Source organism: Apium graveolens, chromosome 5 (assembly GCF_009905375.1).
Source record: "Apium graveolens cultivar Ventura chromosome 5, ASM990537v1, whole genome shotgun sequence".
NCBI lineage: Eukaryota > Viridiplantae > Streptophyta > Magnoliopsida > Apiales > Apiaceae > Apium > Apium graveolens.
In genome coordinates this window covers 128,197,723-128,210,214 of record NC_133651.1, presented here as the reverse complement: position 1 = coordinate 128,210,214, position 12,492 = coordinate 128,197,723, and the positions used below count along the sequence as shown (strand labels likewise).

The window sequence follows — 12,492 nt, the reverse complement described above, 5'->3', positions numbered from 1 at the left end:
ATCGAAGCTCGAGTAGCCAAATTGCTCATTTTTCAATCCACTATCCATCTGCTCATCAAATTTCAGTTTGGGTAATCTTTGAATTTTAACTTGAATTGCTTTTGATTTTTATAGCTTTTTATCAATTTTATTGATATAGATTTTTAGATCGTGCAATTATGAGTATGTTCATATAATTTTCGTTATTTTTAGTGTTCGAATACGACGTTAATTGAATTTTTAAGTTGATTTTGGTGTATCGAAAAATTAGAGCTCACCGGATTTTGTTGGGTGTTGGCCGGAATTTGAAACTTTGCCAGCCGGAAATTGGATTTTCACATTCCGGTGGGATGTTTTTGACCAAAAAATGAACACCGTTACTTAAAAACTTAACGGAAGGACTGTGATGAGAAAAATTCAAAAATTGAATTAGTTATAAATTTACGATTATAGTTTAAGGACTTGAAAAAAAGAGTGCCGGCTCTTAAAATTAATTTACCCTCAAACCAACATATAAAGAGTTTAGAAGTGAGAACTCTAAATAACAGAAGGCCCAGAAATTAACACGAAACTACATATGCCACTCCGACTTCGACTCCAATAGCCTATCATAATCCGCCACGTCGTCAACCTACACATCTACACGGAACTCTGTCCTATATATACCCCTGAGCAACCTCCAAATTATATAAGCACATCATTAGTAAGATCATCTGTATCTATATACTCCAATTTAAACATACTCCGAGCTGGCAAACTCCCAAGAAACCCCGGAGGAATGCAGAAACAAAAGGGTGGCACAAGCCCTTTACAAAGCCCTGTCTTCCCGTGACGTCACTACTGTCCACGCACTCCTCGCCTCTGACCTAGAATGGTGGTTCCATGGCCCACCTACTCACCAGTTCATGATGCTCTTGCTTACTGGCAACGATGCCATGTCCTCCGATAAGTTTCAGTTTACACCACAATCAATCAAAGCCATTGGTTCGATTGTCCTGGTTGAAGGGTGTGATCAGGAACGTTTAATCTCGTGGGTGCATGCATGGACTGTCACTGACGGCATAATAACTCAGGTTCGGGAGTACTTAAATACTTCACTCACTGTTACTCGTTTTGGAAATGGTTCGAATGTTTCTGCTTCGGTTCGGTCCCTTCATTTTCCTTCTTTTCTTTGGGAGAGTAGTGTTTGCAATCGGGTCGGAAAATCTGTGCCGGGTCTTGTACTTGCTATCTAATAATCTAAAGTGAAATATACGTAGTTGGTTGCAATCGAATAAGGCAATATTCATCTCTATATTTACAAACTTTGTCACATTATGTGATGCTTCTGCTTGTTCGATTTTACATCTACAATAAACGGCGTCATATTTTTAGCCAAATACAGGGGACTACTCTAATAAAAATGAAACCAAATAATTTATTTAAATTAGTTCAAAATATATCATATATGGTATGCAAATCGATCGTGAAGAGATGTAAAAAAATACAGTAAAACGGATTTTAAAAAAATGTACGGTTTGACGGGAAAAATCAAATTAAAAACGGAGGGAAAAAGCTGAAATTGGGTGTGGGGGTGCACATTAGTTGGGTGTGGTGCTTTCAGGGGACCATTAGATTAGATTGATCTAATTAATTAGATTAGTTTCTAGTTATATTTTAATTTTAATTTATATTTGATCATGTGCATATATATATATATATATTAAATTAATGAGAAAAGTATAACTTTGAGAGCATATTTTATCATTTTATCAAGAGTTTAAGTTATAATCGCAAGAGTTTGCGAGTACGAGAAAAAAACATTACGAGAATTCGTGATGTGAGAAAAAAACATTATGTCTATATATGCACAGGTAATCAAGCAAGGCGGATTTCTTACACAACTTCACCTTCCTGTAATTAACATCCAAACCAGGGGCGGAATCAGGAATCTAACATGGGGGACCAAAATAAATAAAAGTAGAAAACATACCGATTTATTTGAGATGTGCACGCCTTTCTTTGATCAAATAAAAAGAATCAATGATCTCCTCGACATAAATGGTCTCGCAATCTCCTTTTCAATATACACTATCAAATAATCCCTAAGAAATTCATCTTCCATTCGATTGCGAAGACCTGTTTTCACAATTTTCATAGCAGAAAAAGCTCGTTCAGATGTTGCAGTAGATGCTGGAAGAGTCAAGACAAGCCTTAATAGTCTATCAAATAATGGATACATGTCAGCTTTCCCTGTGGTTACCAATCCATGACATAAATCACCAAGAGTAGACGGATTCTTCAAATCTGGATGAACCGGAACATCTAACCCATAATGTTGTAGTTCACACTGTAGATGAATTTTTTCATCTCCCAAAAAATCTTCTGGGTAAAATTTTTCAGCTAACTTGCAAATGTTCTCTATGTTGAAAGACCTGTAACCATCCCTAGGATTTAGTAATGCACTTAAAATGAGAAGCTCCGTCATTTGTTCACTGAATCTATTGTTTAGCTTCTGTAATTGTTGATCTATGGCAGCTGTAAAGATTTCTACTCGGTAATGATGTTCCATTGTCACCATTTGCTTTTGTTTTCCTTATCGACGAAGAGATTTAAGCACATCAAAGTAGGGAGCATTCATATCTGGAATCAAGATAGTATGTCGTTCACAAAATGATCTCACATTTTCTAAGAGACTCTCCCAACCATCACTTCTCAATTTTTGAATCAACATCTTTGTAGTAGAAACCAGATGCATGACATTTAAAATATCTTGAGACTTTTGTTGTAATGCTCGACAAAGTAGATCAGTAATAGCCATTATCTCCTTAACCACATGTAAAATAAACACAAATTCATAAGACATTAACATTTTAATAGCACTTAAAGCATCACCTCGTTGAGAAAAAGTTGTCCCTTGAGCAGCAATGTCAATTAAAACCGAGCGAGTAGCACCATACATTCTTATCAAACTATATATAGCAGTGAAATGTGAACTCCATCTAGTATCTCTGGGACATTGTAATGTTCCAATTTGATTGAGACCTTTACCTGTTTGAATCTCTTCTATTTCCTTTAAATATTCAATTTCAGCAATTTGATTAGCTTGCAACTCATCATGCCGCTTAGAAGAACTAGTAACCGCATTGATAATAAAGACCATATTTTGAAAGAAAGTGTGAATCTGAGGTACTTCTCTTGTTGCAGCCACAAGTGCTAATTGTAATTGATGTGCTAGACAATGAATGTAATATGTATAAGGACAATCTTTAAGAAACAAGGCTTGCAGCCCATTCATTAGTGTTCTCAGAATCAGTGTTCTCAGAATCAATACCTTCATTAACAATATCTGGATTTTGAGGATTTTGCTCGGAGTTTCTGTTTATCCCACCAAAAATCAGAGGCTCAACTCCATCTCCAGTGACTTCAATTGAGGCCGCAGAAGGTTCTTCATCTTCACAAGTAGTTGTTTACTTCTTCTTGGGTTGAAAATAGGATGTAATCTCTTTTCTCTTAGTCATATTTACGGATTAGATGCAAAGGTAGAGTAGATAAAGAGAGATGATATTAGGGATTGTAATTTTGTAACTTGTATGTATAGTGTGTATTGGGGGTTTTGGGACCAGAGCAGAACAACTGAACAAGTATGTTCTGTTTTTAGACTTTAGTTTTAAGCATCTTTTTTTTGTTTCAAATTGTACTATCTTTATCTTATATGTTTATTTATTAATTATTAAGATTAATGAATAAATTTCATGATTTCCATCTAATCAATATTATTTTGAATGAAATAATTAACAAAATCAATAAAATTTTGTATAATCAATTCTTAATTTCAAATTTTTTTTTAAATCTAGGGGGACCAAAAATTTTTTTGATAGTAAATTTTAAAATTTTATATTAAAATTTTGGGGTTATTCCGCAGTTGGCAGGGACCGGGGCTCCCTTCGGTCCCCTCTAGTTCCTCCCCTGATCCAAACCCACAACCGAATGTATACCAGACCCAACAACCTACCACAGGTAAGTTCAAAAAATTTAGCGATTTGGTAAATATTAATGATTGACTTGGATTTATTATCAATTTGGAATATTACAAACACCCCCTCCAATAAGGTCGACGTCCTCGTCGAGCTCACAAATACAATTATGGAACCTGGGCAGTGCATCCGCACTTCAGCCGCGTAAAGCTCTAATACCATTATTAACATCCAAACCCACAACCGAAGGTATACCGATCCCAATAACCGAATGTACACATTAATTTTTTACTTGTATCTATAAAGGCCCCCAATACTCTTATTATTATCGATATGACAACCTGGGTCAAATCCCGAACCCTTTTTTGAAAACCGGGTCAAGTCCCGATTCTGAGTTCAAAATAATCTGAAACCTATTGACCCAAATACAGCCAACTTGGGTAAACAAGAAGCCAACACAGCTACCTAAACGATCATTGTTGACGCACTTAGTAAAAGTAATTTGCCTTATACATTGAACAGAAGTTCAAAATCGTATTGATGTGAGACTGGGTGTTACACCATACTATACTAACAGACCTTATAGTAGAGAGTTTAGACCAAAGAAAAAGATAAGTAATAACCTACATGCTTAGGGGTGAGCAAAACCAGATATTCGGTCCGATTTTAAAATTCATACCGGATATCCATTTTTTTATCGCTAAATTTACATTCTGTATCCGGATCCGATTTAACCGAATATTCATATATTCGGATATCCGATTAAACCAGACTGGAAATCGGATTGTGCGGATCCAATTTAAACAATTTAAACTTTCATTTTAAGAAAATTACGATTTACGTGATAGTTAATACATATTCGAGTTTTGAAACTAATGATGCTGGAAACTATACTTTTGTCATTATATTATTAGTTGGGGAAAATAGTGACACAAACATCATTTTACTATAAAAATTGATTCTCAATTTACAAGCATGATCAATATAAAAATATTTTTTTACACACTTATATCAAATTTGTTGTTATCTAGTTTTCATAATTGTCATCAAACATAGATTATTATTTCTTACTATCACTTATGTCAAATCCGCAAGTATGAACAATTTTAATTTATTATTATTATACACTTGTATCAAATTTGTTGATGATACGGATGAAAGAATGATGAGTAAATTAGATATTTAGATATTAACCTGAAACTTTAAAAATCTAAGAGGAAATAGTCATACCGTCACTAAATATTTTTTATAAAGACTAAAATATATCTTACTTATCTTGTATTTATATATATAATTTATTTTTTTATTAAGAAAAAAAATGGATCGGATCCGGATATTCAGTTTTATAAAAAGTTGTGATCAAGATCCAAATCTGAATTTATATAAAAAAATCAGATCGAATATTCGATCTGAATAATTCGAATCAGATATCCTTATTATTGGATTTTTTAAATCGGATACTGGATCGAAAATTCGGATAATCCGATTTTCGAATTTTTATGCTCATTTCTATCCACGCTGGAGGTAATAGACTTGACCTAAAAAAGATATTTGACAAAGAACATGAGATTCAAATGAACCACAAATTTACCCACTTAAGCTTACTCAAAATAATTAATGAAAATTCAATTCGTCATAATTCGTAGAGTTGTCTCCAACCACAACAAAATCCAACAATCTTAACTATACAACAAATTATTATCAAATTAAACAAATGATTCATAACTTAAGATTAGTAGTCTGAGACATGTGTTGTGAGGTCCCTTTACACAGTATTTACCCAATTCTAATTTCACCAAACATGATAAATATAATTAAACTATGCCGAAGAGATTTGACTCGCCTAAACTCTGTGAGTTGGACTGAGGAAGCCATCGAGTTGACCTTCTTGAAAATATTCCTCAACTATTCTATGTAGTAACTATTATATGTAGTATGCTTCTGGAACCGTTATAAATTGACACATACACCATTGGATATATCATTACTTTACTAAATTCTAAGAAATGATTACGATGTCATAATTTTCAAGAGACGCAACCGCTAAAACACCTTACCAAGTAACACTACCTTAAAACTCCTGTGCATACTACAAATTTTGTTTTCCCAGAAAACTCTAAAACCTAATTTAATAAATTATTTCACCTAAATCTAATGATACATTGTGGCTTTTCAAAAAAACTCATGACATACCCAACTATTATTCCACATCTAAAGTTAATAATATTTCAAGCTTTTCAAAAAAAATTAAAAATCATAAATATTTTAAACTATTATTATTATTCTAAAATTTCTAAAAACTTAACACAAGCACGCATACAATAACTATTAAAATTATCAAAATAAGCTCAAATATACACCCCAAACAAAACATATATCTTATATTAATTTTTTAACCCATAACATATACAAAAATTATTACATATCAAGATTTATGTCATAATTTATTAAGTCATATAAAAACTTATATACATTATAATAAACCTTAAGTAATTTTCTTAATTGAAAAGGAAGAAATCAACTATATGTAAATAAAAATATCATAAATAATAAACCAATTAATGTAATTTTTAAAAGTAACAGTCATTAGTTTTAAGATATCCAACTGTCACTTTTCCAATTAACACAACCAGAAAACACGCACATGTACAACTATATATACAAAATAAATTCCTAAAAAAACCTAAACCTACAACTTAATATGTTAGGTAATGAATACAATACATGAGTGTGATTTGGATATTTTTGTGACTTTTTGAATGTTTCTTACTTGGTGAACAAAGTAGATTAAAAATGCAGTGATATTATGTTAACTGAAATTAAACAGTGTAGACAATATTTCAAAACTCACTTAATTTTATATTTTTTGCTTCAAATCTTGGGTTCTTTATAAGTAAAGTACTCAGCTTCTTTCTTGAGAGAGTTACAAGAAAAATTAGATATGTTTGATACAATTTTTAAAAGCAAAGGACCGGTGTTTACTTCATAGATTGGTACACACTGGTTTACACAGCATGCAATAAGATGTACTAAACCCTAATTTAATTTATCTCTAAAGCTTTCCATTTTTGACTTAGTGTATCTTTGCATATCCTGTGAATCTGTGACTTTCCTTTGTCAGTTAATCTTGGCCTTTGATCTTGTACTCTTCAAGCTGCTTTTGTAGACTTTTCAATCTAAGTGATTAGGTCGTTTGTCGATTGGTAATCCTGAGTATTTAACTTGTCTGCATTCTGTACTTTGAGCCTCATGTCGAGATCTCCAGTTTGGTGTATAGAGAACTGGCATCTCGATAAGTATAATGGCTTATCGAGATCTCTTAGTTCTCTATAAGTGTTTTGACTTGTTGAGATCTCCAAGTTCTCTATAAGTAAATTTGGCTTGTCGAGGTCTCTGAGTTCTCGATAGGTAATTTTGACTTGTCGAGATCTCTGAGTTCTCTATAAGTGAACTTGGCTTGTCGAGGTCTCCAAATCTCTGTATGTAGAAATAACTTGTCGATATCTCTAATCTTCACATCTTCATTTTCCTTGTCGGTATCTCTTAGTTCTTGATATGCAGAAATAACTTGTCAATATCTCCGATTTTCATATCTTTATTTGACTTGTCGATATCTCTCGGACTTCTCGATAGACCAATTTGGACTTCTCGAATGACTTCTCTATATGATTTGATTTGTGACTTGTAGATATCTTAACTTAAAGTATTTTTCCCAAAACATATTTATTCAACTCCAAGCTCCTTCACAATTTCTATGAGTATTGATCATCTTGATCTTCTTCCAGAGTTTATTCTTAGGCTTGAGACTGTTTACAGAATAATACTCCAGTCTAATCTTTGACATTTTTACGGACTCAAGTAATACTGTACAAAATACAAATTTAGATTATCATACAACTAATTCTTAGAGCTATCAATTTGACTTAGTCTTGTTATGATACAGGCATGTCTTGCACAACAATCTCCCCCAATTTGTGAGAAGATTGCTTATCACAAAATTATGCCTGGTATCAAGACTAACCCCAAGATGTAATGAAACAATACAGATTGACAGACTAATTAATGCAACTTTTATACGCTGATAAATTACATGAGTTCAATAAGTACATTCATCACAAAAATTTCTCATAGCATGTTTCTTGTCTAATGAGGTCCTTTAAATTTACAAGCACTTGCAATTTCTCTATGATCTGTGTCCCTCTTAGAGCTTCCACAAGCTTGAGCCAATCATCTAATGAATAGTTATTCAAGTAATTTACTTTTATTCTTGAGAATCTGCCAACTTTAATGTTCACAAAATGTTCATCTTTAGAAATCATGCTCATCCCCTTTGCCTTGAGTTCCTCAGATCTTTGCTCAAACATTATTATCTCTTCAGCATATTTTATTTCCCTTTCTTCTCTTTCAGCCTTTTCTCTTGCTCTTCTTTCTTCCATTACTATCAACCATACACCCAATACAGATCTCCATGCCAATATACTAGTATCCTTATCCTTCAGTAAGCTAATCAAACTCTTAATCTATGTGGTTGAAAATGTGTCCATTAAATTTCTGCCAAGTAAAGTGTAGGATCCATTTTGATAATAGATTCTTACTTCCCTCAATGATACAACCCAAACTTTGACCATTTCTTCAGCTAATTTTTTAAAGTAGTCATTATCTGTGATGCACCAGTATAGAGGTACAAAATCATCTTGATTGAAACAGTTCCAGATAGCCCTTTCAGTAACTTGCAGTTTCTTTGGTTTTCTTCCAACAGATTTGTAGTGAACTTTGATTGGTGGCTTGACAAAAGGTAGGTTTGAGATTTTCTTTAGAGAAGTTTGGCTGAAAGTAATTGGTAATTTTAGTGTGGTGTTTGTAGTTGGTTTGTATAAGAACTTGGGCTTAAAGGTTTAAGGTAGTGAAGTGTTTGAGTTTGATGGCTGAGAGGGTTGAGTTTGTTTGATTTGGATTTGTAGGGCATTTTTCTTTGGTCTTGAACCATCCTCCTTCTTTCTTCTTCTCTCATCACCTCTTTTCGTATCATCTCCCTTCTTCTCATATTGTTTCGTTTATTTGCTACCAGTTGCTCTAGAAGATTGACTTGGATTTGAGCCAGAAGGTTTTTGATCATCTTGCTTTTGCTCATCATCATCCTTGTCATCTTTTAAGTTGAATTGTGAGTTTGGCAACATGTTATCTGCATTTTGAAGATATCTTCCCAAAATTATGATCATTACCTCATCTTTAATTTTCTTGTTTTTCTTGGACTTTAGATCAGTTTCAAGAGACATTATCAATCTCACATTTCCTCTTACATAATTCTTTGGAACTGTGAAGAACTTGCATTTTCTAGATTATGAACAAATGTAGGCCACCCCCTTTCTTGAATGAAGATAGGCTTCATGAAAAGTAGCTATCTGAGCTTTCTTGAGTTCATTTATCAGTTGGGTATCCTATGGAATCACTTGATTACCTCTGTCAATAATTACATCCAGCTCAGATGCTCTCATAGTTTGAAGATTTGAGAGAGACACATGTATACATTTGTCCATGCCACATTCATTTACATTTGCAATAATTCTTTTCTCTAGAAAGTTATCAACTTTGATGATCACAACTCTGATAGAATTGATATTGTTGGTCAATGCTCTTTTGTAGGTGATGTAGTTGTTGTGAAGAGACACCCTTAAGACTATTAACAGTTCACTAAATTCCTGGTCTTGACATGGTCCTTCTACAGCTTTTAGAAGTCTGTCTTTTCCAACATCTTTAGATGGTTGAGCTTGTGAAGAGCTTTGACCAATGTGAGTGGATGTCAATTTTTCAGTCTCTTTAGATTTACCAGCTTCCTTAGACTGTTGAATCCTAACTTCTATCTCCCCCTTAGTCCTGTTGGCAGAAAGGAGTAGTGGAGTTGGAATTTCTGGCCTCACCGCTTCAGGAAGTGCAGGTAGAGGAACATTCAAGGCACCCATGATAGATCCCAAATTAACTGAGTTCTGCATTTGAAGGTGTTTGTGGCAGTCTACCAGGGTCCTCATATCATTATGTTGACTCTGCACTAGAGAAGTGAGAGCTTGTACCTGAGCTGTGAGTGAATCATTAGAGGACTGTGTTGAGTGGCATTTATGACACTGTATTACACTACGTAAAGCTTTGAATTAATGTTTTGTACTCAAGTTGTTAGTATTTTTAACATATTTTTGTAGTGTTTTTGCATTGCAGGCATTTTCCAGTTAATCAGGTGAATTAGCATGGTTTTAATGCTAATTTGGTGTTAGGATGGTGTCTAGAATAAAGGCTCGTGAAAAGACCAGCTTAAATCAACAAGAAGAAAAGAAATGAGAATTTTATTCAAAAGGACGGCGCGCCCACGTTGAAGTAGCGTGCGGCCGTGCCTAAGAAGCAGAAACTCAGCGCGCCCGTGCTGAAGCAGTGCGCGTCCGCGCCAGGTCAGGGTGACATAATTCTGTTTCTATTGGGATTTTGAGAATTTGAAGCCCTGGTTAATTCTACAGCATATATATACATAAATAAAGCTCTTTTTTCATAAGGAGACGTACCAGAGCTAAGGAGAAGGCGTAAGAAGACCGGGAGCACAATTTAACCAAGGCGAAGAAGATCTAGTGTATTCTTGTGATTCTTTGTTTTAAGTTGTAACTTTGGATGCTAGTTTTCTTATTCTTGAACCTTTACTTTTGTTCCGTACTTGGTTTATTTAAGTATAAAGACTACGTTTATTATACCATGCTTTCATCAGAACCCACGTTAATGATGAGTCCAATGATGGGCTAATCGTTATCGTGGGGTTCTACTGGATTTATTTATGGATTTTTTTAGTTAATTTGTTTCGATGCCTTAGTGTGTGGTGATTTTATGATAACCTAGTTTTGGTTGCGCTTATTCGTCTTGTGAGCGTAACGAACTTATAAGATAGTGTGTTTATCTTTAATGAAGCGAAAGTAAATTTAAGGGTTTAGAACTTGCTGTGCTAGCATAGGTTCATGTATTCATTATACATGATTCGTAGGTAATTTTAACCATCTTACTTGCCCTATGTAATCACGAGGGATAACTTGTGCATTAAACCGTTATATTATCAAATTCTAGAGAATTATAGGGTCTCAATATAATTGGTGTCTATTTAGCTTCTGTCTCTTTTGTGGATGTCTGGTAGTATGGTATTCGTACAACGAAAGTTGGCGTTTATCAGTTTCGTGTTATCTGATTAGTGTAATCACCATTACATGATAAGGTTAAGAATGAAAAGGCTATTAGATGAAGTATTTAGTGAAGTTAGAATCCCATGTTTGTGTCATATATTATTCAATTCTCTTCAATCTCTTAGTTTATGTTCTTTAGTATAATCTCTTAGCTAATATTAGTATAAATAACCACAAATTGTTACCCGTCTTAGCATTGGATAATAACCATACTAGTGTTGCATAAATACATTGATTGAAATTAACCTAAACATATCCATGTGGGAACGAACTAGAATTTATTCTATATTTCTTGCGAACGCGTATACTTGCGTTAATTTTAGCGCGTGTTTAGCGACTAACAAGTTTTTGGCACCACTGCCGGGGATTTCGGTGTTAATTTTTAGTTTATGTGTTTGTCATCATTGGTCGTTAAAGTTCAGTGACTCGGACATTGTTACTTACTTAATTCCTTGTCATGTTTCAGGTACTCTAGCGAGCGTGTATTCATACGCGTTCTCGGTCTCGTTAGAGGACATTGGATCAAGTTGAGGAAGAAGTTGTAGTAGAGGAAAAAGTAGAGGAAGAGATCTTAGTTGAGAAAGAAGAAGAGGCTCTTGTTGCAATGGGAGAACCAGAAGCAAATCCAAAGGCTTTGATGGACTACTCTCAACCGAAGATCGATGATATTCAGTCTAGCATTGTTTGGCCAGCCATCTCGTCTACTACCTTTGAGATCAAGTCGAGCACGATTCAGATGATACATAACTCAATTCAGTTTGGGGGTCCTCTGACAGAAGACCCCAACATGCACATCAGAGATTTCATCGAGATCTATGACACTTTCAAGTTCAATGGAGTTTCTGAATATGCTATTAAGTTGAGGCTTTTCCCATTCTCTCTGCGGGATAAAGCTAAGTGCTGGTTACATTCTTTACCACCATGGTCCGTCACCAAATGGGAGGATCTTGCTCAGAAGTTCTTACCCAAATTCTTTCCTATGGCGAAGACTGCTGCAATTAGAAATGCACTTACTCAATTTGCTCAACAATCTGGAGAATCTTTATGGGAGGCTTGGGATCGATATAAGGAGATTCTTAGGAAGTGTCCTCATCATGGGATGCCTGACTGGATGATCATTAACTGTTTCTATAATGGTTTGGGTGCTACTTCTCGACCCATGCTTAATACAGCATCAGGAGGAGCCTTGTGGGCTAAAAGCTATGATGAAGCTTATGAATTGATCGAACTGATGGCTGCTAATGAATACCAGAATCCTACTCAGCGACTATCTCAGGGTAAGGTAGCAGGAATTCTGAAGTTGGATGTAGCCACTACTATAGCTGCTCAACTTAAGGCTTTGACGATGA

At 34.5% G+C, this 12,492-nt stretch overlaps 3 protein-coding genes and 1 non-coding gene across 4 annotated transcripts; 1 reads left to right on the top strand and 3 right to left on the bottom strand.

Annotated features, from left to right (window-relative positions):
• Nucleotides 1–887: 887 nt before the first annotated feature.
• LOC141660379 (wound-induced protein 1-like) lies at nt 888–1,214 on the top strand. Its single transcript, XM_074467360.1, has one exon. It carries the CDS (start codon nt 888–890, stop codon nt 1,212–1,214), a length of 327 nt encoding a protein of 108 aa, XP_074323461.1.
• A 770-nt stretch (nt 1,215–1,984) lies between these two features.
• LOC141660378 (uncharacterized) lies at nt 1,985–2,530 on the bottom strand. The gene has a single exon (XM_074467359.1). It carries the CDS (start codon nt 2,528–2,530, stop codon nt 1,985–1,987), a length of 546 nt encoding a protein of 181 aa, XP_074323460.1.
• A 24-nt stretch (nt 2,531–2,554) lies between these two features.
• On the bottom strand, nt 2,555–3,121 carry LOC141660377 (uncharacterized). Its single transcript, XM_074467358.1, has one exon. The coding sequence runs from the start codon at nt 3,119–3,121 to the stop codon at nt 2,555–2,557; it is 567 nt and encodes a 188-aa protein (XP_074323459.1).
• A 9,016-nt stretch (nt 3,122–12,137) lies between these two features.
• Nucleotides 12,138–12,244, bottom strand: LOC141662196 (small nucleolar RNA R71). The gene has a single exon (XR_012550321.1). It is a non-coding gene; the product is annotated as a small nucleolar RNA R71 (small nucleolar RNA).
• Between the last annotated feature and the right edge of the window lie 248 nt (nt 12,245–12,492).